The sequence below is a fragment of the Vigna radiata genome, chromosome 6, assembly GCF_000741045.1.
Source record: "Vigna radiata var. radiata cultivar VC1973A chromosome 6, Vradiata_ver6, whole genome shotgun sequence".
NCBI lineage: Eukaryota > Viridiplantae > Streptophyta > Magnoliopsida > Fabales > Fabaceae > Vigna > Vigna radiata.
In genome coordinates this window covers 2,273,881-2,297,484 of record NC_028356.1, presented here as the reverse complement: position 1 = coordinate 2,297,484, position 23,604 = coordinate 2,273,881, and the positions used below count along the sequence as shown (strand labels likewise).

The following is a 23,604-nucleotide window of genomic DNA, read 5'->3' as shown; positions in this document are numbered from 1 at the left end:
TATATACTCAAATTAATATATACTCAAATTGTTTAAATAAAATGAACAAAATCTGATACAAACATGTTAGAACATGAAAAAATCATTCCATGTCTTCAAAACCCCCAGAACAAAAAACAAATTCGCAAACCCCTATTTTTGTCATTATAGGGTTTTTGAAAAAAAAAAAGAAAGAGAAGTGAGAAAACAAAAATGTGGATAAAAGAGAAGAAAAAAGGAAGAGTGTTTTACATGCTCCTTGAAGAATTTCAGTGAAGTGAGGGTGAGAGCACCGTCAAATGAGAGCAAGTACTGTGAGAGCAGAGACTACTTTTTTGGTATAATGAGTGAAGAAAGTATTTTATTTTTCAGGGTTTCATAAATAAAATAATAAATTAAAAAAATAAAATTAGGTAGGTGGGTTGGTGGGCCAACCCGGCTCACCACGGGTTCAACCCGCATGAGCCGGGTCTAAATGAGCCGGGTTGAAATCTGACCCGCATATAAGTGGATTGTATTTTTCAAACCCAACCCGGGCCGAACCCGTGACGGGCCAGGTTGGCTCGCGAGTTGTGACCCATTTTGACGGCTCTAGTTAAACAACATATTTAAATTAGAAACACATTGCCACACTGTAATAAAAAATTGTTTTCGTTATATACCACCAAATGTTTTAATAAGTCTAGATACTAATTAGAAATGTTCATACATAATCAAGGTAACACTCTACCATTTCTTTTTGAGAAAATAACACCGATGACCCTACCAAATTTAGTATTTTGTTTGTTTTACGCTTTTTTTTTTTCAACCAGCGCTTAAAATAAAAGAAAAAAAAAAAACTAAATAAAACAACATCTAAAGTAAATTTGTTTCCATGTACATAGGATAAGAAGTAATGTAGAAAGATTTTGGTTTATTAGACTACAATATGTATGTATGTACAATATGTACCGACTCGTTTCACAATCAAATAGTTCACCAATAGGCTGATTCATCACAACAATTATCAGTTTCAAATATGATTAATCAATTAATGTTTAATGTGATCAACAAAGTATTTATTTGCTTTTGTTCATTGCTCAAATTGGTTTCTAGTAAGGTGGTTTGACTTTCTTTCTTTTTTTTCCTATTTTTCATTCATCTGTTTCTCCTATATGATTCTATTGTATCGTTTGTGTTGGTTAGATGGTTTAGATCAACCATGACCACTTTGGATTGACATACCTTATATCGGTGGATGATATTCAATCCTATAACATAACACTTTTTTGTTGTCTTCGTATACTGTACAAATTCTTCTTTGGGAAACTTCATCTCCAAAGGAAGACACTATGGCTCCCAAGGCATTTATGCATGGTTGATTGATCAACACATTGTATGATGTGTTGGCCTCTACTAAGAGATATTTGACCCTGATCTCTCGGTTATCCCTTTCAAAACCGAATCGAGTATGCAAGTCTAGATAACCATAATTATTGACGATTCTCCTAAGAATCCTACAATATGCTCATTGTAGGGAAGAATGAGATCTTCAGCTATGTCCATCATGAGAAATGTCTTCTAGTAAAGGATATTGATTGAGCTACATTGGTTAACTAGGATCTTGTTTATAGCATAGTCGACAAACTTGATTGATATGACCTTGTGGTCTTGACCAGGGTCAATCGCCTTGAAATCTTCTTCAAAGAAGGTGATGGGAAGCATGTTCTTGATTCTTTTTTCTACCAAATGCACTGTTTTGAGCACTCAAATATTCCTTTTTTAGGTTGATGTGGTGTGTCCCCCATCAACAAAACCTCATGAAATAGTGTTGAACATGCCTTTCAATGGGCGGTCACAACTTCTGCTTCTACTTTGGCTTCTTCTTTTAGGTGACTCCTTACACTGATGGGTTCTTGTCACTGCTCGTTGGGGGCTCCAAGACAGGCTTTGCTTATACCGGTGGGCTTTTATTCAAGTAGTCTTCCCTAACAAACTTCTTTAAGTCTTCCACTTGAATAAGCTCTTCTATCTTGTCTCTCAAGGTCGCACACTTCTTAGTGGTGTGACCTAGGTTGCAGTGGTATAGACAATGCCTGTTACCATTCACATTCGAGGGAGTAGCTTTTTTCTTAGGTGGAGGAAATAAGTTTGTGCTGAGGGCTTCTTCGAGGATCTTGGCACGAGGAACGTTCAATGGTGTGCACTAATGAAAGTGTGGTCCCTTGATTTGCTATTTGGATTACGAACCAAGATTCTTCTTGAACAATTTTTTATTTGTTCCTTTCTTTTTTCCTGTGACCTCCAATCACATCTATTTATGAAAATCTCTCAATTCCTCCATTTACATGAACTTGGTCGCTTGTTGCCTTAGTTCATCCAAGTCTTCAACTGGTTGATGCATAGGTTGTCGACGGATGATCCCAACTGTAACGTTATTATCATGTGATACATAGTCACCTCATTACTTATGTTCTTGATTTGTAGGGCTACCTTTCCAAATTAGTCCATGAACGTCCAGAGGGATTCATCCTTCTCTTGCCTGATGTGGTGGGCTTGTGGAAAACTGAGTGTTAATCGAGTTGCCCAAAAGGAGAGTGAACTATCTTAGTGTTGCACCCTTTAGCGAAGTGTGGACTTTACACCAGATGGCGTTGTTCGTCATGTATAACACCATCTGGGTCACTAACATGTTGATGTGCTTGTCCAGGTTGGTAGACCCATCGTACTTCTTAAACACTGACATCCTCCAATTGCCAAGCAATGGAGTATCCATGATGTCTGCAGTGAATGGGTGCATTCCCATCAAGTTCAATGTGATAGTTGTAGATGATTAATGATGTTTGTTTTTGCTGATGCTGCTTTCTTGAACTATTTAGTTTGACTCATTATGTGGCTTATCTTGAGTTGAGAGGGGTGGAAGGTATAAACTCTCTCATTCCCATATCTTGCCTTATAAATGCATTCTCAGTGATTATGGCCTTCAACTTCTCTTCGTACTTATTATTCATCACATCCATCTCTCTCCTCATTTCTCTCATCATCACCATAAGGTCCACATGTTGCTCCATCAATGCCTCTTCCACCATTATGTTGCTTATCATGTTCCTCGTAGTTAGCATGATAATAGAAATGCTTGCTTGGTCCCATAGTGGGTGCCAAATGTTTTCACAAGATTGATTGGACACTCTCAACTTCTTTATGACTTGGTTTTTCGATCGCTCATGTCCTAAATTTTTTCGTTCTCAAATGTATTCTGTTCATTTATCGGGAATTACTCAAATAATACTTGTAAAAGACATTATGATGCTTAAGTTAATAGATATATAAGTGCAAAAGTATTAAATACAAATTAAAAAAATCATTATAAAAACCTACCTTACTTTTTATTTATATTATTTTAATGAATTTTTACTTATCACCTACCTAATTTAGCTTATTTACATTTTAGACTTTATTAATTGTACTAAAAGTCAATTATTTGGTCATGTTTGAGATCAACTATTGATGTGATCAATGGACCAATAAATTGGTTAAAGATTTTGAGTTACCTGACTAACACATGTTTGTATGGAAATACATAAATATAATTTGCATTAAACTTTTAAGATTCTATATGTAGTAAACTCAATTCTCCTTTTGATTGAGTTTTCAATGACTGTAAATTTCAAATTGATTTTTGATGTTTTAGATTCATTTTTAACTATCATTTAACAAAAATCTTGCAAAAATCCATCTGTGATGGATAAATCTTTATTGGTAAATTATGCGATTTGATTTTTTTTTTTATTGTGGTCATCAAACTTAGGCATAGAACTGAATTGACACAATGCAAGGAAATGACTAACCAAAACTGAGGTAATCTAGCTTTGAGATTTATGCATTTTTGCATTTTTGCAGGGAAATGACAGCAGACATGATAAATCAATACCATAATAACAACATGTTGTAGTACAAAGTGATAAAATCTTATCACAAGTGAAGACAAGATAGTGCAAAATATCTGACTAACAACACAACAATGTACTACTGTGTGAGAAGCTGAATGAAGAAGATATCACTATATATATATATATATATGTACTCTTACAATTTTAAAAGTTCCTATAGGACAAACAAAATTTTCTCCTTAAATAATTAGCAAGGAGTTTAGTTTTCCGTGAGCAGGCATGCATGCAGCCTCACATATAATTAGGAAGTTCATATATTCAATGCACAATGGCAAATCAATTTAAGTAATATATCTGTCAACATCATAATGAACCATAAAACACCATTTGTTTTTATCATAAAGACATTACTTAAAATATTTGTTAGATTATAAAATTACTTTAACCTTTGTTGATTTGAAGTTTCAGGAGTATTTTCTTTTTATTAAATACATATATTAAATGCAAAATACTTGGAATATTCTAATTCTTTTATAAAAAGTAATCCAAAGTACGGTTTAGAACAAAGAATAAAAAAAAGGTAAAAGAAACAAAAGAGAAACTACAGAAGGGTAAGAAAATCATAATAAAAAGAGGACTGTACTCTGTTTCTAAATACTACATAGAATTGGGCTCAGTAGAGGTTGCTCCATCAGTTATATTTCTGTATCTGTCCAGAAAAAAAAATACTGACAAAAACTATACTTTACATTTAAAATTGTATTAAATACAAGCCAAATGGAAATTAATCATTGTTCAAACTTTTATAGGATTTCAAAACTTTAAAAAATAAATGATATTAATTTTTTTACATATTAAAGAAAGTGTTTTAAGTTGATCTTTATATTAATGTGAAATAATGTAAATAATTTAAATGTTAGTCTAAAATATCAAAATATATTAAAATTGTATTTCATAATATTTTCAGAAACACTAAAAAGATATCAAGGCTAAATTTAAAAATATGTTTGACCGCAATTTTAATATTTTTGTAAAGGTTTTAAAATTTAAAGAAAATGAAAATAAAAAACAGAAAGAGAAGTTATAATTAGACTAGAAAATTTCTGAACAGTATCACAAAAATATAACTTTTCCATATCTTATTATAATAAGAATAAAAAAAATAATATAGTATCACTATGAAGACGATAACATTTAAAAATACTTTTGATCTATAACAAGCATGTGCAAGTATTACATGTACAGGCTATATTTACAAAAGAATAGTTTTTTAGAGATGAAACAAAGTGTCTGTATCAACAAAATTACCCAAATGAAATGTGACAAGTATCTCTGAATAGATAACTTTAGATTCAAATCTTATCTCTAAAGAAAAGTTTTGGATTGAAATATAGATAGAAAAATTGTGATTAGAAGAAAAAAGGGTTCATTAAAGAAGTGAATAAAATGTGTAAATAAATATTTAATGCAATAATAAAAGTAAAGAAAAAAACAGACATATGTTAATTATTAGTTTTTGTACATTCTATGCTGCATTTGATGAACATTAAATTGTGACTGGGGCATGCCATAGAAGATGCCAATTGCACGCCAGAAGGATTTGTTATTTAGTGTTGAAATTCAACAAGGCATATATCAGCATCTGTGTATAAATACAAGGTTTTGGAGTGAAAAGCAGAGATAACAATGGAAGAAGTTCGCAAAGGGTATGTTCCAGTGCTTGTGGGCAAAGAGGAGAAAATGATGGAGAAGATATGGGTGCCCATCAAACTCATCAAGCATCCCACCATTGTTGAATTGCTCAACAAATCTGCAGATGAGTTTGGATACCAGCATCAGCATGGTGTGCTCAGAATCATTTATGATGCTGCCAGCTTCAAATCTTTCATTCAAGACGCATCCAAGAATTGTATCTAGCAACTTAATTATGTGTATCTGGTTTTCTTTTATAGATCATTTCTCATCTATATGTAAATACAAAAGCAATAACAGTTATTAGTTTCTGTGTTTTAACCTGGTTTTTTTCACTCATCTGGTACAAACAAAGTAGCCATGTTTTCTCTTTCTTTCTCCCTTTCTTCTCTTGCCCAGTAATTCATTTCTTTCTGTGTTCTTGCTGTCAAAAGGGTTCTACTTTTAGCATAAAAAGATGTAGTTTTTTTGTGTATGTTTATGTTCAGGCAAAGCCATGAAATCTCATCTCCCAGTCTTCTTTTTCGTTTATCCTTATGTTTATCTCCTTTTCCATCTTTTAGTTCTTGTCTCCAATGGCAAGACTACACTATGTTGTGGTCACATTTTCAGAACAGTGAGGTTGTCTGTAATAAAAAAAACAATACGGAATCTCTTGATTTTATCGAGAAAAGACATGGCAGAGTGAATTTGCAACGCGGTGGTGGTGACGCAGTGATGCGCGTGGTGCTTACGCTGCATGTTGATGACATCGAATGAGTTAATGGTATTGTGATTAACATGACGACAAAGTGAAAAAGGTGGTGATTGCTAAGGTGAATGTAACATGTGGAAGCAGCATGCAAAGACTCCTAGTGTTCAAATTGCAGTAAGAGAAAAAGAAAAAAGAAAATAATAATATGAATTGCTTATTTTAAGATGAGAAACTATGTTAGTTTACATACATTCGCATTAATGTAGGATTTAATGTTATTAATATAATCTTTAATTAAATATATAATAAATAGTTTTTTTTTTTATATTTTATAATAATTCTATCAATGTAATTATGAATTACATTTATAATTTTTTATAGATTTAATGTATATATTTATGGTTTTGAATTTTCATATGATAAAAACATGTTACTAATAAATAGAGTGGAATATTTTATATATAGTATTAATGATATATCAATTAAATACTATATATTTATGAGATTTAATAAATTTTATATATATATATATATATATATATATATATGATTTTTTATGTGAATTTATATACACATAAATTAAATAAAAATAATTATATAAATACCAATAAAACAAAAAATGTGATAATAAATAAGTAATGATCATAAAAAAATTTATATTTAAGAGTAAAAATGTTATCCACTCTTTTCCTATTGAATACTAATTGTATCTTATAAAATATAAAAAAAAATAATATATAAATTTCAAATATGGACGTTTATGTATTAATTAAAAAAACATTAATAAAAGAATTCTGTTTAAGGGTTTTGGTCCAGTTAGTCAAACCAGTGGTTTTTACAAATATATTGTCAAAATAACATTTGAACAATTAATAGCGAAAATTCTAGCAACTAATTAGTGTTCAAAACTTTTCTTTAACTTTTAAAGTGGGTAATATAAAATCTTGTCTTAATTGAAATATATTGATGATGAATAAGGTAAAATATTCAAAGAAATACACTTAAAAATATCAGAATACTTGAAAGTAAGAGACTTACAAAAAATTAAAATCTCTTTCATCCTGAAATTTGCATAATATCTAGATAAAAAATTTACAACATTTGCAGTGACATGCAGGAAATAAAACAACTTGATTGTTTCCAAATATAAAATTTTTATTGATGTATCTATATCTTTAGTTGGATAAAGATTTATTGATTTATATATGAATTATTGATAAAAGATACTATTAATTTAGACTTTGTCTGAGATACATGTTTGCGTCCATATCTAGATATTAAAAGTAGAATTTTAATTCTACGTCAAGATAAAACTAATGGTCAGTTTTTACTTTATAAATCAATTTTAAAAAGTTGGATTAAACTTAACATTAGTTTTTAAAAGATAAATCAAATATTTAATTCAAAAAATATATGAATAACTACAATTTTGTTTATAAACTGATGAAAGTATAAAGTTAGGTTAAATTTGAAGTATATATTTTAATAGATAAACAAAATATCCTAGTCACTGAAAATACATATAGTAACATAACTTGATTTTATGACAGGTTCCACTTAATAACTAGAACAATTATTGGCCATTCTATCAGTTTTCATATCAGATCTTTAAGCAAATTAAAATAACTATCCTGCATTTTCCTAATATATGTCTCTTTTAAACAAGAAAAAAGATTTCATTATTCACAAACATTCCTAATAACAGAATACAAAGACAGAACTTTAACAGTGTTTCAAGAATTAAATCCCAATTGGACCAAACATAAACCCTAATTTCTAACCCTAAACTCTGCAAATGAAAAGCCTTAACAATTGAAACCAATAACTAAATGAGCATTTTAGCAGAGTAATATCGTGATTTTACACTCAGATATTCAAGTTCATTTTCTTTCTTCAAGTTTCTCAGGAAGATCTGCGAGCTCCTCCCAATCCTCCACTTCATTCTCCACTCCCAAGAAATCATAGAAAGGTACAGGAAGTTGTCTATTTGATTCTGAAGGTTGTTGTGACCCCATTCTACCCTACAAAACCAGAAAGAAACATTTTCATATTGAGCTAAAACAAAACAGAAACAATATTCAACCTTCCAGACACTTACTTGAGTAACTTGGCTAGGTTGGCTAGGCTGCACATTGCTCATTTGGTTAGGTTGAACATTCCTCACTTGGCTAGCTTGCGCATTCCTCAGTTGGCTAAGTTGAACATAACCACCTTGGCTAGGTTGCACATTGCTCACTTGGCTAGGTTGCACATTCTTAACTTGGCTATTAAGCACAGCTTGGCTAGGTGGCACAACAATGTCAGGTACAGTGAGTTTAGGGTTTAATGAGAATTGTTACGTACAGAACAAGAAACTGATTCTTGGTGAAGTCTAAAGAATTCATACCTGTAGGAGGGCCTGTTGCCATTGTAACCGTGAGGGTTATTTGTGGGTGGTGGAAGATTTGAAAGAACTTGAATATTGAAACCCTGAGAGTTATTCATTGGTGGTGGAAGATTTGAACGAACTTGAATATTGAAACTCTGAGAGTTATTTCTTGGTGGTGGAAGATTCGAAGAAGAAGGTACTTGACTATTGAAACCCTGAGGGTTATTTCTTGGTGGTGGATATACCTGAATATTTAAACCTTGATGATTATATATGGGTGTTGGAAGACCTGAAAGAACTTGAAAAGACGGTGATGGCAAAATCGTATTGTTTTGGAATAAGGCTACACAGTGTTCACATACATTCGTCGCTTCTGAATTTTCCTCTTCCCTTCTTTCCTGTCTGGCCGGCTCTTGATGTTCAGCCATTGGAGATCCTCGACCCCTTCTTCTTGAAGAAGACTCTTCACGTTCAGCCATTGGAGTTCCTCGACTCCTTCCTCTTGAAGTACGGCCACCATCCCTACCATTGTTAAAAGAATGCTTACTTCTCATGATTACTGCGCTAGATTATACTCTGCCTTCTGCTGCTTCAAGATGTGGATTCTCCTCCAATGCACTTCTATTTAAATACACAATTTTCAGGCTAACAGAATTTAAAAAGATCACATTTTCTTTATGGATTAGTTGCAATTACGATAACCCTATTTCAGGCATTATAATTTATTTTTCTATAGCATCTTAGAACCTATAAAATTAAATCATGAAAGAATATAATAATCTAATTAATAGAAATCTGTTCAATTAATACTTTAACGTTAATGCTAAGATGTTTACATTATTAATTTAACATTTATACACAATATATCTAAGGTGAAAAAATTTACCATGACATTTCTATAATTAAAAACAATATATATCTACATCAAACCTACTAAAATGTGATCTAAATGTTATTATTTTATTAACAAAAAGATATATTATACCTATAATAATAGTACTCAAAATATTCCAACCCATTTATAAGATATGTACAATACAATAATAATTAAAAAAATTCTTCGTGATGCATTGCAATATTTCATCCTTATTCTACAAAATATATTTGTGTATCCATTGGGTTGACTTTTACATTTGTTGTCCACATTTTATTTAACATAAAGTATGTATATAAGTAGTGGCTGCAAAATTATTAAACTTATATTCTTGATTATGTTAACTTTTTGTCATGGAGATTTCCTACTGCTCTTGAACCAAGTTTATATATAAGTTAGAAGTGCACCAATATATCACTTTTTAAACTAAAAAGGTCAATCATCACTGAAGGGGCCTCCATGATGGTAATATTTTGAAATAAACACAAACTTTATAGTGACGATTTTGAGTAAAATTGTCGTTAAAATGAAAAATAACAACGGGTGGATGTTAAATCGTCATGGAATTGACAAATAGCGACGATTGTTACTAGGAACCATCGTTGAAATTCTCAGTAACTTTTCAAAAGAGTGAAATTTTAAAATGTCATTGAGAGCATTATTTGCCTTTGCCACTCGCGACCACAAGCGTTGTTGAGTGTGTTTGCCTTCGCCTTAGCAGCCTATTAAAAATATTTGATTTGTTAAACGTGTTGGGATTGAGAGTGGAGGTATCTGACGTTCGATAATTATTGAGTTATCTTTAATTTTTCGTTTGAGATTTAGTACATTGATTTATTTATTATTCCTTTAATTTTAAGCAAAGTAAAATTTATTGGAGGTTGTCTTGAAAATAATCGTATTGAATTTTTAATTGTCTAGTTGGACAGTTTGAGAAGAGTAATCACATTTTATTAGTTGACTAGTACATAAATTGTGATTTACATTTCATATATATTACTCAATTTCGGTTTATTGTACTTCGTGTTAATTTTTGGATACATATTTAATTGTGTAGATTTTATGTCATCATTTTCATTTCGTGTCACTTGAAAATCAATGTGAAATGTTATCAAAATTTTGTAAAATATAAAGGGTGACGATCACAATTTATGTACTATTCAATTATAATAAAAGTAAATCTTTTCGAATAGGATATGGTCATGCATTTTATGAGAAAAAGTGATATTTGCATGCATTTTGAAAGAGTTTATACAATTCATTCATTGTAATGTTGTTATTGGAGTAGAAAACATAAGTTTATATATATATATATATATATATATATATATATATATATAAACTTATACCAAATTATTATTATCATAAGTTTTGGGATAAAAAGATTTTAGTAATTTCTATTTAAAACTCATTAGTGTAAACATAATAATAGATGTGATTTGTATCCAAATAAATATTTACTAAAATTCATATTACAACATGTGTGTTTATATGTTTTTCGAAAATATTTCTAAAAAAACCATCATACTGATGTAATGTTTGTTTGGTAAGGTGACAAAAACTTCAATCTATACTAAATAGTGCTTTAAACTGTGAGCAGTTAATATAGAGATCCAGTTATTTACATATTAAATTCATTTCACTCGAAATTCAAAATGATCTATTAAAGATATACATAACTGTTTGTTGTAATTTTTTTTAGTTTTGATAAAAAATTATATTTCGGAAGATTTATATTAAAGTACGGAAAGAATAGATTTAGGAAACAAAACAACGTCTTACATTGCAAATAACTTTAATTTTCTAAATCCAAATTAATTATTTTAGTCTCCCGTCAAGATATACAAGTAAATGTTTGTCTGAAAATATTCTTATTTTACTTTTCGATCTTCGAAATATTAAAAATCATATTTAATTTATACAAATAACTTCAAAAAGTGATTAGACCAAAAGTAGAATTGTTACTGTGGATGAATTAATCACCCATGAAAAAATTGTTAATGGATAAATTAAATGAATTTTATCAGACGAATTATGGATAGACCAAATTTCTAAAATATTTTTTAGTATTAATGTATTAATAAACTATTTCTATCTGATACATTTGGCACATAATCGCTTGTGTAGCAGATAAAAGGAATTTACATCAGCTTAAACTAATCAATTATATAGGGTTTCGGATCACCATTTTCCACACAACATTTCTAGTAAATCATGCACTGAACATACTACACTTTAAGAAATATTTTGTACGCGACGTAGGACTAAGAGTTCATGTAGTGGCATCATTCATAATTATCTATTAAACAGCAAGAAGTTACCTTCAATGAGCTTCAACAAGTTGACGATACAATCGTGCACAATATAGATGCTGAATAGGAGCTACAATAATTAACTTCGGAAGCAGACTCACTTCTAACCCGATGGATCTTTGAACAACTTCCCTTTCATAAGTTAAGCGGCAAGTTAAAGTAAACCGTAAATTAAACAAAATTTGCCTTTCATCAAGAATGCAACATTGAGACAAAGCAGTCATGCTCATTCTTAATTCATTTTTCAAATGGACATCTGTGAAGCTCCCAAACGGTTGTCAGAGAGGCCAATCATAAAAAATCTGATGGCTTCCTTCATTGGCAATTATAAAGTAAACATAGATCCACTCCAACATTTCATGAATAGCTGTCATGTATCTTTAGATCCGACGACAAACTTGGCAATGAAAAATCCTATTGTATCAAGGGGAGATGATGGATCAAACCTCTGAACAAGCTCTTCCTCCCCAGGTCGTAACCACTCCCTGTATAGACATCATGATGTGAAACCAAAAACTGGCACTGAATTTTTTTTTCTTTTATTAGGATAAAAAAAATGGAAGGTATATCCTCCAATACTTCTGAACAGCATTACAAAAGAATGAGTGTGAACAAAAGTGCTAGTGTAAGGGAGAGAGACAAGAGATGCAAATTCTAGGACTAAGGGATGAAGGGCTTACTCTACATATCCATCCGGAAATTCACAGCTACCAACTAGACCCGGTCCCCCAATTCTTGGATGCTGGAATAAATCAAATAGCAAATACGAATAACTCATCAGAGTGTCCTAATAATTCATTACAGAAAAACTAAACATCGAAATTTGTTTCATTGTTTATAATCAACACTTTACCGTCTTAGTTAAAAATATAAACCCGTTTAGGCATTCTTCAGTTAATTAAATATATAATCAAATTTTGAAATATAACAATTCAGCCACAGAATTATGTAGCCTACTCGATTGAGAAAAAAAAAAAAAGGAAGTTGATATTGCAAAGAATCAGCATCAAACCTGCGGTGCCAATGACAGATATTTGTATTTATCCAAAGCATATCGAACTAATGCTTCATTCTCACCGGGATTAATCGTACAACTATATTAAGACAATGACCAATAAATCAGCTTCACAGTACCGTCTCACAAATAGAGTTAAAATAAATTTCAGAAGAGTTCATCGTGGAAGCAGATTCCAAAGATGCGGCCCGGAGATGTAAAAAATATATTTCAGACCATTAACAAAATAATCCAATTAGAATTCAGCAGTTAGATATACAGAGGAAATCAAAATCACTAACGGCATGCTAGGTTCAAGAATGTATAAGAACAGAAATGAGATGATTTTGTTGGGAATTAAGCGCAAGAGAGGTCAAGACTCAAACTCCATACCAAGTAGTTTATCTTACTAAATGAGACCCCTGACATTGTCACCTCCTTTACGGACCGGTCTCCACAGCAGTTTCACTCTATCAACACTGACCCAAAAGTAACCTTTTTCTGAGACAACTTCACTCACCTATCAATGTATGGTTTGCACCTTCGTCCAACTTATAGGTAGCCTTTCATAGCTGAACTCTCCACGAAAACACCCATTATAAGGACTCAAACACAAGAAGAGAGTTGAACATAAAATACTAGTCCATTAGATGGGAGAGTCACAAGGTTTAAGTACCACATCAAGTAGCTTAAACTACTCGATGTGAAACCCTTAACGTTGTCACCTAGGAGTTTTAGTTTGCACCTTGATCCAATCTCCAGATAACCTTTCTGTAGGCCAACTCTCAATGAAAGCATCAATGTTAAGAATTAAGTACAAGAGGAAAGCTCAACCCAAGACTTAAATACCACATCAAGTAGTTCATCCTACTAAATGTGAGAATCCGAATATTTTTAGGTTGTTTAATAATAAAGAATGTGGAAGGAAAGAAATAAAAAATGTTTATAAAATGACATTATACCCTAAATAAAAAAGTGGTATGCAACATAATAAGGATTTATTTTTATCTTTGGATATAAAGTAACTTTGTCCCCTTTTTCTTTCCAATTAGGAGGGAAAGCATCTAACAATGAGATCCTCATATATAATCCAAATTTGTCATGGTTTTCCATCCTTCCTAATTAAATCGTCCCTCCCCTTTCCATTTAACAAGCATGCCTTCAATGTAACAGATATGCTCAGAAAGATTGTGCAAATAACAATGACATGAGATTTACATGTAGGCAATCTTTTGGCACCTACTGGTAAGAAATTCAGACAAGAACAAATGCAATTGCAAACTCTCATAACATGAATATGGCATGAGAAGTTGACATAGCATGATTACTTTTCCTATAAAGATAAATTATAATATATAAACCAAAACAAAGGACAAGGATGAAACCTAATAAAAATGTCATAGGCAATATGGAAGAAACATGATCATATATCATAACAGAAAACACTCAAGTATGCATAGAGATGTGATCAACCAAGTACATCCTTACGTGGAGTAGACAATTACTCCTCCTGGTCTTACTAATTGAACCGCTTGGTCAAACATCCTTCTCTGGTACTTTGCATGGTTTCTTAAAGATTCAATTGTTTCCTGCCAAAAGCAAATGCATTTCATGGTTACTACTGTTTTCTTTAAAAACCAATTATTTTGTTTTTAAATTTCTTTTCATTTTTTGATAAATAAAACTAAAGAAACTAACTTATCCACCCACGCATAGATGATGACTATGCATCACACTGGCCAACCTGTAAGTCATGTGATTGATCAAGTTCACAGAATACACTTTCTGGGAAAGAAGGGTGAATTTACCGTAGAATAATTTGATTCTTTTTTACTGAAATAATCAATTACTTCTGCATATACATTTCCATATTTCAGGCAAAGGTTAGGAAAACATAATTGAACACGTTGCAGAAACAGAAAATTAACAATGGATAAACCAAGAAATAAATGAGGACACAATTCCACTTCAAGATAAGCCAGTAGTCCCAATATCCAACACATTATAGGCAAAGAACGGTGAATTTATAATAGAACAATTTTATTTGCCAATTGCATTGAAATAAAAAGTCCTTCTACAGATTCCCGTATTTCACGCAAAGGTAAAGAAACAAATACGAACAAGATGCAGAAGTTGAACATTAACAGTGGTATAGATTAAAAAAAAGGACATAAACCAAGGGCTGAACATATATTTCAAGATAATGCAGTACTCCATATATCCTATTTATATTTGCACCAATAAATATTGATTGGTCTAAGCCTGCGTATGAGAGAATTCAAGTAAATGCAGTATATATTTCAATCAACAGATCCACTTCTACCTCTCCAGCAAATAATCGAGGCCTTAAACCAAGGGCTGAACAGGGAGCATCAAGAAGAACTCTATCAAAACTGTCAGGAGGAAAACCTTTTGATCGATCAACCCTACCACCGACAGACTGATTTCTTCCAGGGCCATTTCGTGCTCTTCTCATGTTCTTCCGGGCATCAGCTCTGCTCACATAAACTCTTCCATTTGTCTTTTCATCTTTACCTACAAATTATTCAAAAATGCATTTGTAAATTTTTGACAAAAAAATACTTCTCATGTCTGTAACAAATATAAAACAGGAGAGAAGCAACAAACCATGGCACAGAAGAAAAAGAACCAACAGAAATGCAATAAATATAATCACAAAATGTTGAAGTCTACTAAATTATGTCCAAATAAACATCATTATTCACTATCTGGACCATCTTTTGAAACCTTTGATGATGATGAGGCTATGTGTCAACAATAGATGTTCAAGAAAACAAACACGGGTAGAACAAACAACAGGCAACCGAGACAAACAATGATTCACATTTTCAGCTGATGCTTTTCTCTTTCATCTTTATAATACAAGAATACGTTTCTATGATGTTCACATTTAGCAAGTAATAAGCACTTAAGCAATTAAGGAACTCACCCTAAAAATATAACTATTGAGGGAAGAGAATCGAGTACTTAAATTTTTCATCAAACAACTCATACTAAATAAAAGACTTAGACACCCAATAATACCGAAGTCCCTATAATATACTTATGACTAAGAGTCAACATCTTGATGACTTTCAGTCTATGACACATCACTCGTTGACAATTCACTCAACTTCCTTGTTAGTTTAGAAACCTTTTGCAAGTGGCCATTTTTGAGACAGTAACACCTAGTTCTGATACCTACTGACAAGTACATGGGAAACCAACCCTCAAAAGCTAAGTATTGGTGCGAGGGGAAAATAAAGCATTTAAATACCCTACCAAACATGTCATACTACTTGATATGGGACTTAGGCATGCCATAATACCCAATTCCCAATCAGCAGACAATACAATCAATGAAAAAAAAATGTTAGACAATAAGAGTGGTTCAATGTGATTCTGGCCATTAGTGTGATTCAATTTCAATGTATAATTCCAATACATTTAATATAACAGGTTTAGCATTGAACTGAACTGAATACCTATATAAAACCCAATAAGAATTTTCTATCATGTGCAATGAACGAGTCAGAAAGTATCAATTAAAGACAAATATATAACTGTCCTCCAGAGTCTGAGAGTTTAAACCTTCTGTAACAATGGGTGACACTATTTCAACTTCCAAATTTGGGGAATCAAACACTTGATTTGTCACATCGTTTTTGGCATTATTACAGCATGGATCAGTCAAAGTATCAATATCATCTCTTCGACAAACAGATTTAAGAGCATCTAATTTAAATGTCTTAATACAACTCAAGCCCATTTCAGCAGCCAATTTCTGAATATCCAGCACCTAGACAATCATCAAAACTGATAGTTAACATACCATTAATTAATTAAAATTCTACAAGAATAATAGCATAGCATTAATTTAACACAATCATAACAAATGAAACTAATATTCTGCGTATCAAAAACAGGGTACAGAAGGCTGGCAACTAATGAAAGTTTTATGTTAGTAAAAGAACGTGACATCCACTTGCTGCAGTATACTTGAGTTCATGTAAGCAAGTAGTAATGGTAAGCTTTTTTACTAGAGTTCAGAATCCTCACCTTATTATGAGATCTATCGGTTGCAATGATCTCTCCTTCATCCTTCATAAGTATTGCAATTGCAGTTGTTTTCCCTCCAGGTGCAGCACACATATCTAGTATCCGTTCACCCCTTTGTGGATCTGAGTATATAAATATAAATATAAAAAAATCTATATAAAGATATATAGGACAAAATAGCAAGATGAGAAGATTGGAAATCGTTCTTAAAATGTGAACAAAACATAAAAAAGCAATGCAGAGGGGGAAAGATCTATAGTGCAAAGTAAAACAATTACTATCATAAAACATGTGTGAGACCGTAGCAAGACCTAACCCCCAATGATTATTGATAAACGTCCATGATAAAAAAAGATGAAATACTTTTTAAAGATTAAAAAAAGAACTTGATACAAATTATAAAGGCAACAAAAATAAAAGCAGGCATTAAACTATAGTAAAAGGTTAACATTACAAATATAAATGATTGAGCAAAGAAAACATTGAACGGAAAAGAATAGATTGGACATAGGACTATATAGTTGGTAAACAAAGATTTTTCAGATGGACTCCTTATTAACTATAAACATAATGAGATAAAAATTATATGAAAGGTAAGACTCTTCTCTTGATAATGGACTCCTTATTGACTACAAACATAATACGATAAAAATTATATGAAAAGTAAGACTTTTCTCTTGATAATGGTATATACAAAGATCTTTCTAATCCTCTTGCAGATTTGACACAGAACCCTCTCCCCTTCTTTCCCCCGTTAAAAGGGCATTTGCTGAGGCCCACGTGGTTGCTAGAGAAACATTATCCTATGAGGGTTCAAATCCAACTTCTCCCAGTTGTGTTTAAATCTGGAGTTTTAGAAAATGAATATGGTAAAGTATTTACTACCAAGGAAAAAAAAAATGGACAAAAATATCATTGAATGTAAATTACCCCAAAGTAAAAAAAATAAAAAATGGTACTCAAATATGTACCTAAAGCATGAGCAGCAATAATGCTAGGCAGATTTTGGAGAAATATTTCTCCCTCGAGCAAATCTGGAAAACCAAAAAAAGAAACATTAATACATCAGCCACACGCATTCAAAGCCTCAAATAATTAACAAAGTTTTCAATATACAGAGAAGAGAGAAATGTCAACCAGGAGATTGACCCAGGATTGCTAGAATATACAGAGTGGGGGCCACTACAGAGTGAAAAAACAATGCGTGGACAAAGAGAAAAACCAACAAATAAATGACTGCACAGGCAGAATGAAAAATTTTCATATTTTTTATGTGAAAATCCTCCAAAAATATATATTGATGGCACACCAGATTGTATCTCACACCTATGATAGAAATCTGTAGGCTTCATACAAGCTAGGAAAGTCTCCAGAGTCCAGGCTCTCCCCTCCCTCCACTTCCGAAACAAGAAACCATATAAAATCTAATTTCTTGAAGTTAATAACCTCATATATGCATAACAGATGCCAATTCTTATATTTTCCTTGAGCAATGGAAAGATGATCCAACCATAAACACATGCTAAATCTCCTAAAGAACCAATCATCATAACAACATTTAATGTTCTTCACTAACATTACCAACAGCAAATAATAAAGACAACATTTTAGAATAGGATTCTAAAAGCAGTGAAGTGAGAAACAGGTTTCAACAGTCATTCAAATGTAATCTTCGTTTCTCAAATATTTCATCAATTCCATACTAGAGCAACAATATTTTTTAGCACCAACTAAATGATATTATGGTAAATCTTAAACTAATCATGTAAATCTACTAAATCAAATTTAGTAAGTCTTCTTAGCTCAAATTTATTGGGTGAAAAAGTTAAGTTAGCATTGTCATGCCCCCACCATATGAAAACAATAACAGAAAGATTTCATAAGCTTCAAGGTTCAAGTCAATTCAACTGCAGTCAAAATAAATAATGATGCATACACTGTAAAGGAAAAAGAAAAAAACATATAACTACAATAGCATCAATTGTAAATGAAACTTGCAGTAGCATTAAAAAAATGCTTAAATACAAAAAAAAAAGGACAAAAAAAAACAAATTACAAACCGTGAAGGGATAAAAGAAAGAACAAAATAATCAATAATGCAAAAAAGATAAGAATACAATATAACATACGAATAAGAGTATTAGACGAAATTTACTATGAAAAGAATGAAGATCGTATACTCTATCCTTCATATCCACACCAACTCCTTCAGAAACGCGGAACATCCCAGCCCTTGACAACATAGCTGTTCCTTGCCCAATATAAAGCCCATTCCGTTCAAAATAATAAGCATCTGTTGAACAAGGAAAATACAAATTACTATCAGCCATGTCCCAAAAGTTTACTTCAACAGAAACAAACATTTGTCTTCACAAAACATCCTTCACATAGTTTCCACAATGAATAAACCAGTAATGTCTTACTGTTTAAAATTTGATTATGAAAAAAAAAATATATATCTACCAAGTCTGTTTGAAAATACAATTTTATCTTCCTGATGAATAAATACAATTTTCCCCTCTATGGTTTTTCAGGTCATGCAATTCAGGATTTAAGTGCCAAGTTAAAAAAAAAAAGTCAGGTCGACAAACATATCACCCAAACAAGAATACACACTCGCTACCTGTCTCGGATCCTTGGAGAACAGTGCCACGTGTCATAGGAATTCCCCAACCCCCATCAGCACCCTGTTGCTCGACAGCAACCGAAACCGCAACTGTATCTCCTTTCTCAACATGAGCACTACAAGCCATCACACCAGGAACATATACCTAAAGCCAATACTAACATTAGTAACAACCAATCAAACACTTCAAAGCACATAATTCGGCAACTGGAAAACAAAGTACTAACCTGAGCACCTCGAAGAACTGCCTCAGCACACTTCCTACTAACAATGACCTCCTTGGGAGGTGCCACACCATAATCGATACGGTGCGGTCCCGAACCCCAAACAAACACCACATAATCAAGGCCGGGAATTCTGCATTTGGAAAAAGGAGCAGAGGCATCTTCCAAACACTCCTTCAAGGGATTTGACTCGACATCTTCGAATTCCGGTTGCACCGCCACCGACACGTTCGAGACTAGCGGGCGCAGCTTCTCAATGACGGCGTCGGCAGCGGACCTGAGCGTGTTAACTCGAATGCACGAGTAGCGGGAAGGTCGGCTGCGAATTGGAAAACTCAATGAAAATCAAACAGTTACAAGAACTAAAATATGTTGAGTAGTTAGTTGAATCAAATATAGTAGTAACGTGTTCATCTCCAGAGGAATTAGTGTGGAACTGCATGTTACGAGATAACGAAAAGTATCGGAAAATGAAAAGAGGTGCGTACGTTAGCGCGGCGGAGATGCGAGAGAAGTGGTCGGCGCCGTAGGCATTGAGGAAGTATTGGTGAAGCTGAGGGTTCCAGTGTAGAGAGGGGGAGAAGGAGTATCGGTTTGGAGAATCGGAATGCGACATGGTTTGGTGAAAGTGTGTTGGGGAAAAGTGAATGGTGTTTTGGTGAAGCCTTCTGTAACTGCCAACCAATAATTCCCTCCCTTTCTTCATTCAAACACAAGCTAATACCAGACACGAGCGCCGTAGCACTCGCACACCATGAGCCAGTACGGCTAGGGCTTCAAGCCTTTTTCATTTCCCCTATATTTTGCAAAACAGTTGGTATAAAAAATAAAAAACACTCGTAGACCACATTTTTTTTTTACTTATTACCTCTCATTATTCACCTTCATTTCATACTACTTCTCATTATTTGTTCACTCTATTTTTCTTTTAGAAATACAAAATAGTTTTAAACTCATCTCTCCATACGAATTAATGTCGATTTATGTGCTTATTAATAAATAATTAAAGATTAAAAAATATATTTTTAAATTTATAATTAAGTTTTGAATAAAATAAATCTTAAAATTAATTAAAAGTTTTAAAAGTTAACATGTTTAAAAATTTAAGACTTAAATACTTTTTTTTTCTATTTTGTTGATTTTGTTTAATGTGAAATTTATTTATTTTCTGATGTTAAATGTATTTCAAATTTTTTGTAATTTATGTTCAATTTGATATTTTTTATATCTAGTTTAAATTGTTAATGTGATCTGTGTAAGTTGGAATTTGATCGATAAAAATTTGTCAATTGGTATTTATCCATCACACATAAATCTGACCAATGTGATGTTATCATATCATCATTTTTAACCTCTTAACACATCAAAAACCTAGTCACCATCGTCAACCAAGACACCTCCAACAACTCACACAACCTTCATCTCTTCTCATAAGAACCACCACTACTACGTCTTCATGCTTTCAACCACCATGTTTGTCACCTGAATCGCACCTTTATCATCATCGCAAATAAGTCCTAAATTGTTGAATAAATTTAAGGATTTTTTTAATCAAGAGTGAAAAAGTGTCTTAATGAATTAGATTCTTTTTTTTTCAAAATTTAGTCTAAATCCAATAAAATGGATTGAGTTTGTAAACTAAAATTATTTTAATTTGAATAATCATATTTAGATTTTTTTAATGTAATTTATATTTAATCCAAATTAAATATATTTTGTTAATTAGATTAAATATTTGAAATCAATATAATTTGTTTGAGTACAAGGTTTATTGGATATGCATTAGAGTAACTTGGTTTAACACTGTCCTAGGTTTGGTTCACTTGATTTAATTTAGGTTTAGATTGTCTCGTCTCAATGTTGACAAGAGCTAACTTGAGTCAATTTAGAATCATATTGACTCAATCAAACCTTGGTCTCATGACTTTGTTCTACCTAGGCTTGTCTCAACTTAGACAATTTGACTCGATTTAGGTCCAAACCAACTCGATTCAACCTGGGTCCATATCGACTTAATTCAACTTTAAGTTTGTGATCACTCGATTACCTAGACTTAGGCTTGATTCTTTAGGTGTAAATTGACTTGCCTCGACCGTCATCATATCGACTTGTCTCAAACTTCAACTCGAACATAGTTGGTTCGACCTTTGGCCACACTTGACTTTTCATTGGTCAATTTGGCTTCATCTTCATGTTGAACTAACTCGACTTAACATTTGACTTAGACTAACTACTTAACCTTAAACTTAAACCAACTTAACTAGACTTAATCATCAACTACTCGATTCAAGTTAAATATATTTTAATTTTTTAGGTTCAAAATCCAAAAAGTAACTTTTTCTAATTCAATTCAATTAAATAGATTTGACTTAAAATTCAAAAAACACGAAATTATATGAAATATAAATTTATTTAAATAAACTTAAAATAATATAGATTTTACTATAGATTAAATTTCACAATTTGTTTTCATCTTAACGCATGCTGTGTAAATAAAAGAAACAGATAAACTTGGATAAACAATTAAATTAAATTTAAAAAAAAATAGTTACATTTAATTTTGAAAGTCTTAACAAAAGAACACTTAACCTTTCTCCGATCCACTCGAGGAATAAGATATTTCATGACAAATTATTTATTAATTTTTATAGAATTTCAAACAAGGGATTGGTACTATAAAAACAAGCCTTGAAGAAAAGATGTGTGGCAAAGTTTATAGAAATGTTTCGTTTCCTTTACGTTATCAGTTGAAAATATCAACGGAAGATGCATACACACCTGCAAGTCAGTTTCGACCTTATCACCCGCTGATTTTGTTGACCGGACCAAGTACACAGTAGGAGCTCTCAACCTTTCCTTATTGGATTTCACTTTCCTGGAAAGAGTTACTTTCAAATAGAAAATCTGAAGTTGATGTTCGATGTCAGTTCTCAGGTCTTGTGCCGTATACGAGAGTGAGTTGAAACTGTAGTCTCCGATTGAAAGAAATGGAACCATACAAGTATTGATAAGGACTATATATAAAAATCAACTAATAATAAAAGTATATATTAATATTTTTCTTTTTCTATTTATAAATTTTAATTTAATCATAAATACGTGATAATAAAAAGTGGGTTGGGTGGTGTAGACGTAGAATACGACGTGGTTTTGACTAAAGGCACCACAAACCATAGTTAGGTTTCTTTTATTTAATTCTTCACGGAAAGTCTCACTACTTAAACCCACCACCACTCATGCTAGTGCTCATCGATCAGATCGATACGTGAAAATTAATTTGCTAATGTTTGGGCATCTTCGTTAATTCCATAAAAAAACTTAGAATCTCGTGGAAGAAACACAACAACATTGTATTTCCAATAATAACACTAGTTTGATGTTCATCTTGTGCACGTATTTATCTTGGCATCAAAATTCAACAACCTTGTTCGCAATGTTCGTTTACACTAATTGCTTAGTGATTGAGACTTCTGGAGGTATTCACAAACAGTTTCAAGCAAACACATTTTGCACATTACCAGAATCATGTAAATATATTAGAAAGTGGGTTTAAGTCTAACTTTACTTTACAAAATCAACTTATAAATTAATGTTTACACTTCACTTATGTATATTATAAATTGACCTTATCTTTTCATATTACTTTTTCTTTACATGATATGAACGCGAAGGAATACACTTTTGTTTTCTTCTATTTGTATTAACTCTAACGCCTAATACAACCGATAAAAAAACACATAAAAAAACACACATAGAACACTAAAAGAGATAGTCTTAATCTCAACCGAAATTCGGATTTTCTACAATTTTTTTTTTATCTATTTCTATGTTATGCATTAGTTTTACTTTACAAAAGAATGATGCATATACTTTCGGTCATATGATTTGGTTGAATATTATTTTCAGAAGAGTT

At 31.9% G+C, this 23,604-nt stretch overlaps 3 protein-coding genes across 4 annotated transcripts in view; 1 reads left to right on the top strand and 2 right to left on the bottom strand.

Annotated features, from left to right (window-relative positions):
• Nucleotides 1-3,982, top strand: part of LOC106765342 (4-hydroxyphenylpyruvate dioxygenase) — a 7,850-nt gene extending 3,868 nt beyond the window's left edge. Inside the window, exon 2 of the mRNA XM_022781867.1 lies at nucleotides 3,859-3,982. Within this exon, the coding sequence (XP_022637588.1) occupies nucleotides 3,859-3,910 (52 nt within the window). The 3' untranslated portion in view covers nucleotides 3,911-3,982. The remainder of the gene's footprint in view (nucleotides 1-3,858) is intronic.
• Nucleotides 3,983-8,114: 4,132 nt separating this feature from the next.
• LOC111241801 lies at nucleotides 8,115-9,177 on the bottom strand. Its single transcript, XM_022781690.1, has 3 exons — nucleotides 8,621-9,177; nucleotides 8,333-8,516; nucleotides 8,115-8,255 (listed from the first exon to the last, which is right to left on the bottom strand). The coding sequence occupies exons 1-3, from the start codon at nucleotides 9,154-9,156 to the stop codon at nucleotides 8,115-8,117; spliced, it is 861 nt and encodes a 286-aa protein (XP_022637411.1). The 5' UTR covers nucleotides 9,157-9,177.
• A 2,576-nt stretch (nucleotides 9,178-11,753) lies between these two features.
• On the bottom strand, nucleotides 11,754-22,639 carry LOC106765317 (putative methyltransferase NSUN6). Of its 2 annotated transcripts, none has more exons than XM_022781866.1 (13): nucleotides 22,470-22,639; nucleotides 20,180-20,487; nucleotides 19,695-20,010; nucleotides 19,462-19,612; nucleotides 18,997-19,134; nucleotides 17,813-17,875; nucleotides 16,842-16,963; nucleotides 16,374-16,581; nucleotides 15,106-15,317; nucleotides 14,271-14,371; nucleotides 12,801-12,882; nucleotides 12,469-12,530; nucleotides 11,754-12,273 (listed from the first exon to the last, which is right to left on the bottom strand). In XM_022781866.1, the coding sequence occupies exons 2-13, from the start codon at nucleotides 20,395-20,397 to the stop codon at nucleotides 12,159-12,161; spliced, it is 1,788 nt and encodes a 595-aa protein (XP_022637587.1). In that variant the 5' UTR covers nucleotides 20,398-20,487; nucleotides 22,470-22,639; the 3' UTR covers nucleotides 11,754-12,158. The 2 variants fall into 2 exon arrangements, with proteins under 2 accessions (XP_022637587.1, XP_014505380.1); XM_014649894.2 differs by having other exon boundaries at nucleotides 19,465-19,612; nucleotides 22,470-22,637.
• Between the last annotated feature and the right edge of the window lie 965 nt (nucleotides 22,640-23,604).

Bases quoted from the DNA above. Each gene is read 5' to 3' on its own strand.
- LOC106765317 (XM_022781866.1), bottom strand. From the start codon at position 20,397: ATGAAGAAAGGGAGGGAATTATTGGTTGGCAGTTACAGAAGGCTTCAC. The intron at 19,613-19,694 runs GTTAGTACTTTG...TATTGGCTTTAG, and splicing joins CAGTTCTTCGAGGTGCTCAG to GTATATGTTCCTGGTGTGAT. The intron at 12,883-14,270 runs GTAAGGATGTAC...GTCTTAATATAG, and splicing joins GGAGTAATTGTCTACTCCAC to TTGTACGATTAATCCCGGTG.
- LOC111241801 (XM_022781690.1), bottom strand. From the start codon at position 9,156: ATGAGAAGTAAGCATTCTTTTAACAATGGTAGGGATGGTGGCCGTACT. The intron at 8,517-8,620 runs GTATGAATTCTT...TGTGCCACCTAG, and splicing joins GGCAACAGGCCCTCCTACAG to CCAAGCTGTGCTTAATAGCC. The intron at 8,256-8,332 runs GTAAGTGTCTGG...CTGGTTTTGTAG, and splicing joins AACCTAGCCAAGTTACTCAA to GGTAGAATGGGGTCACAACA.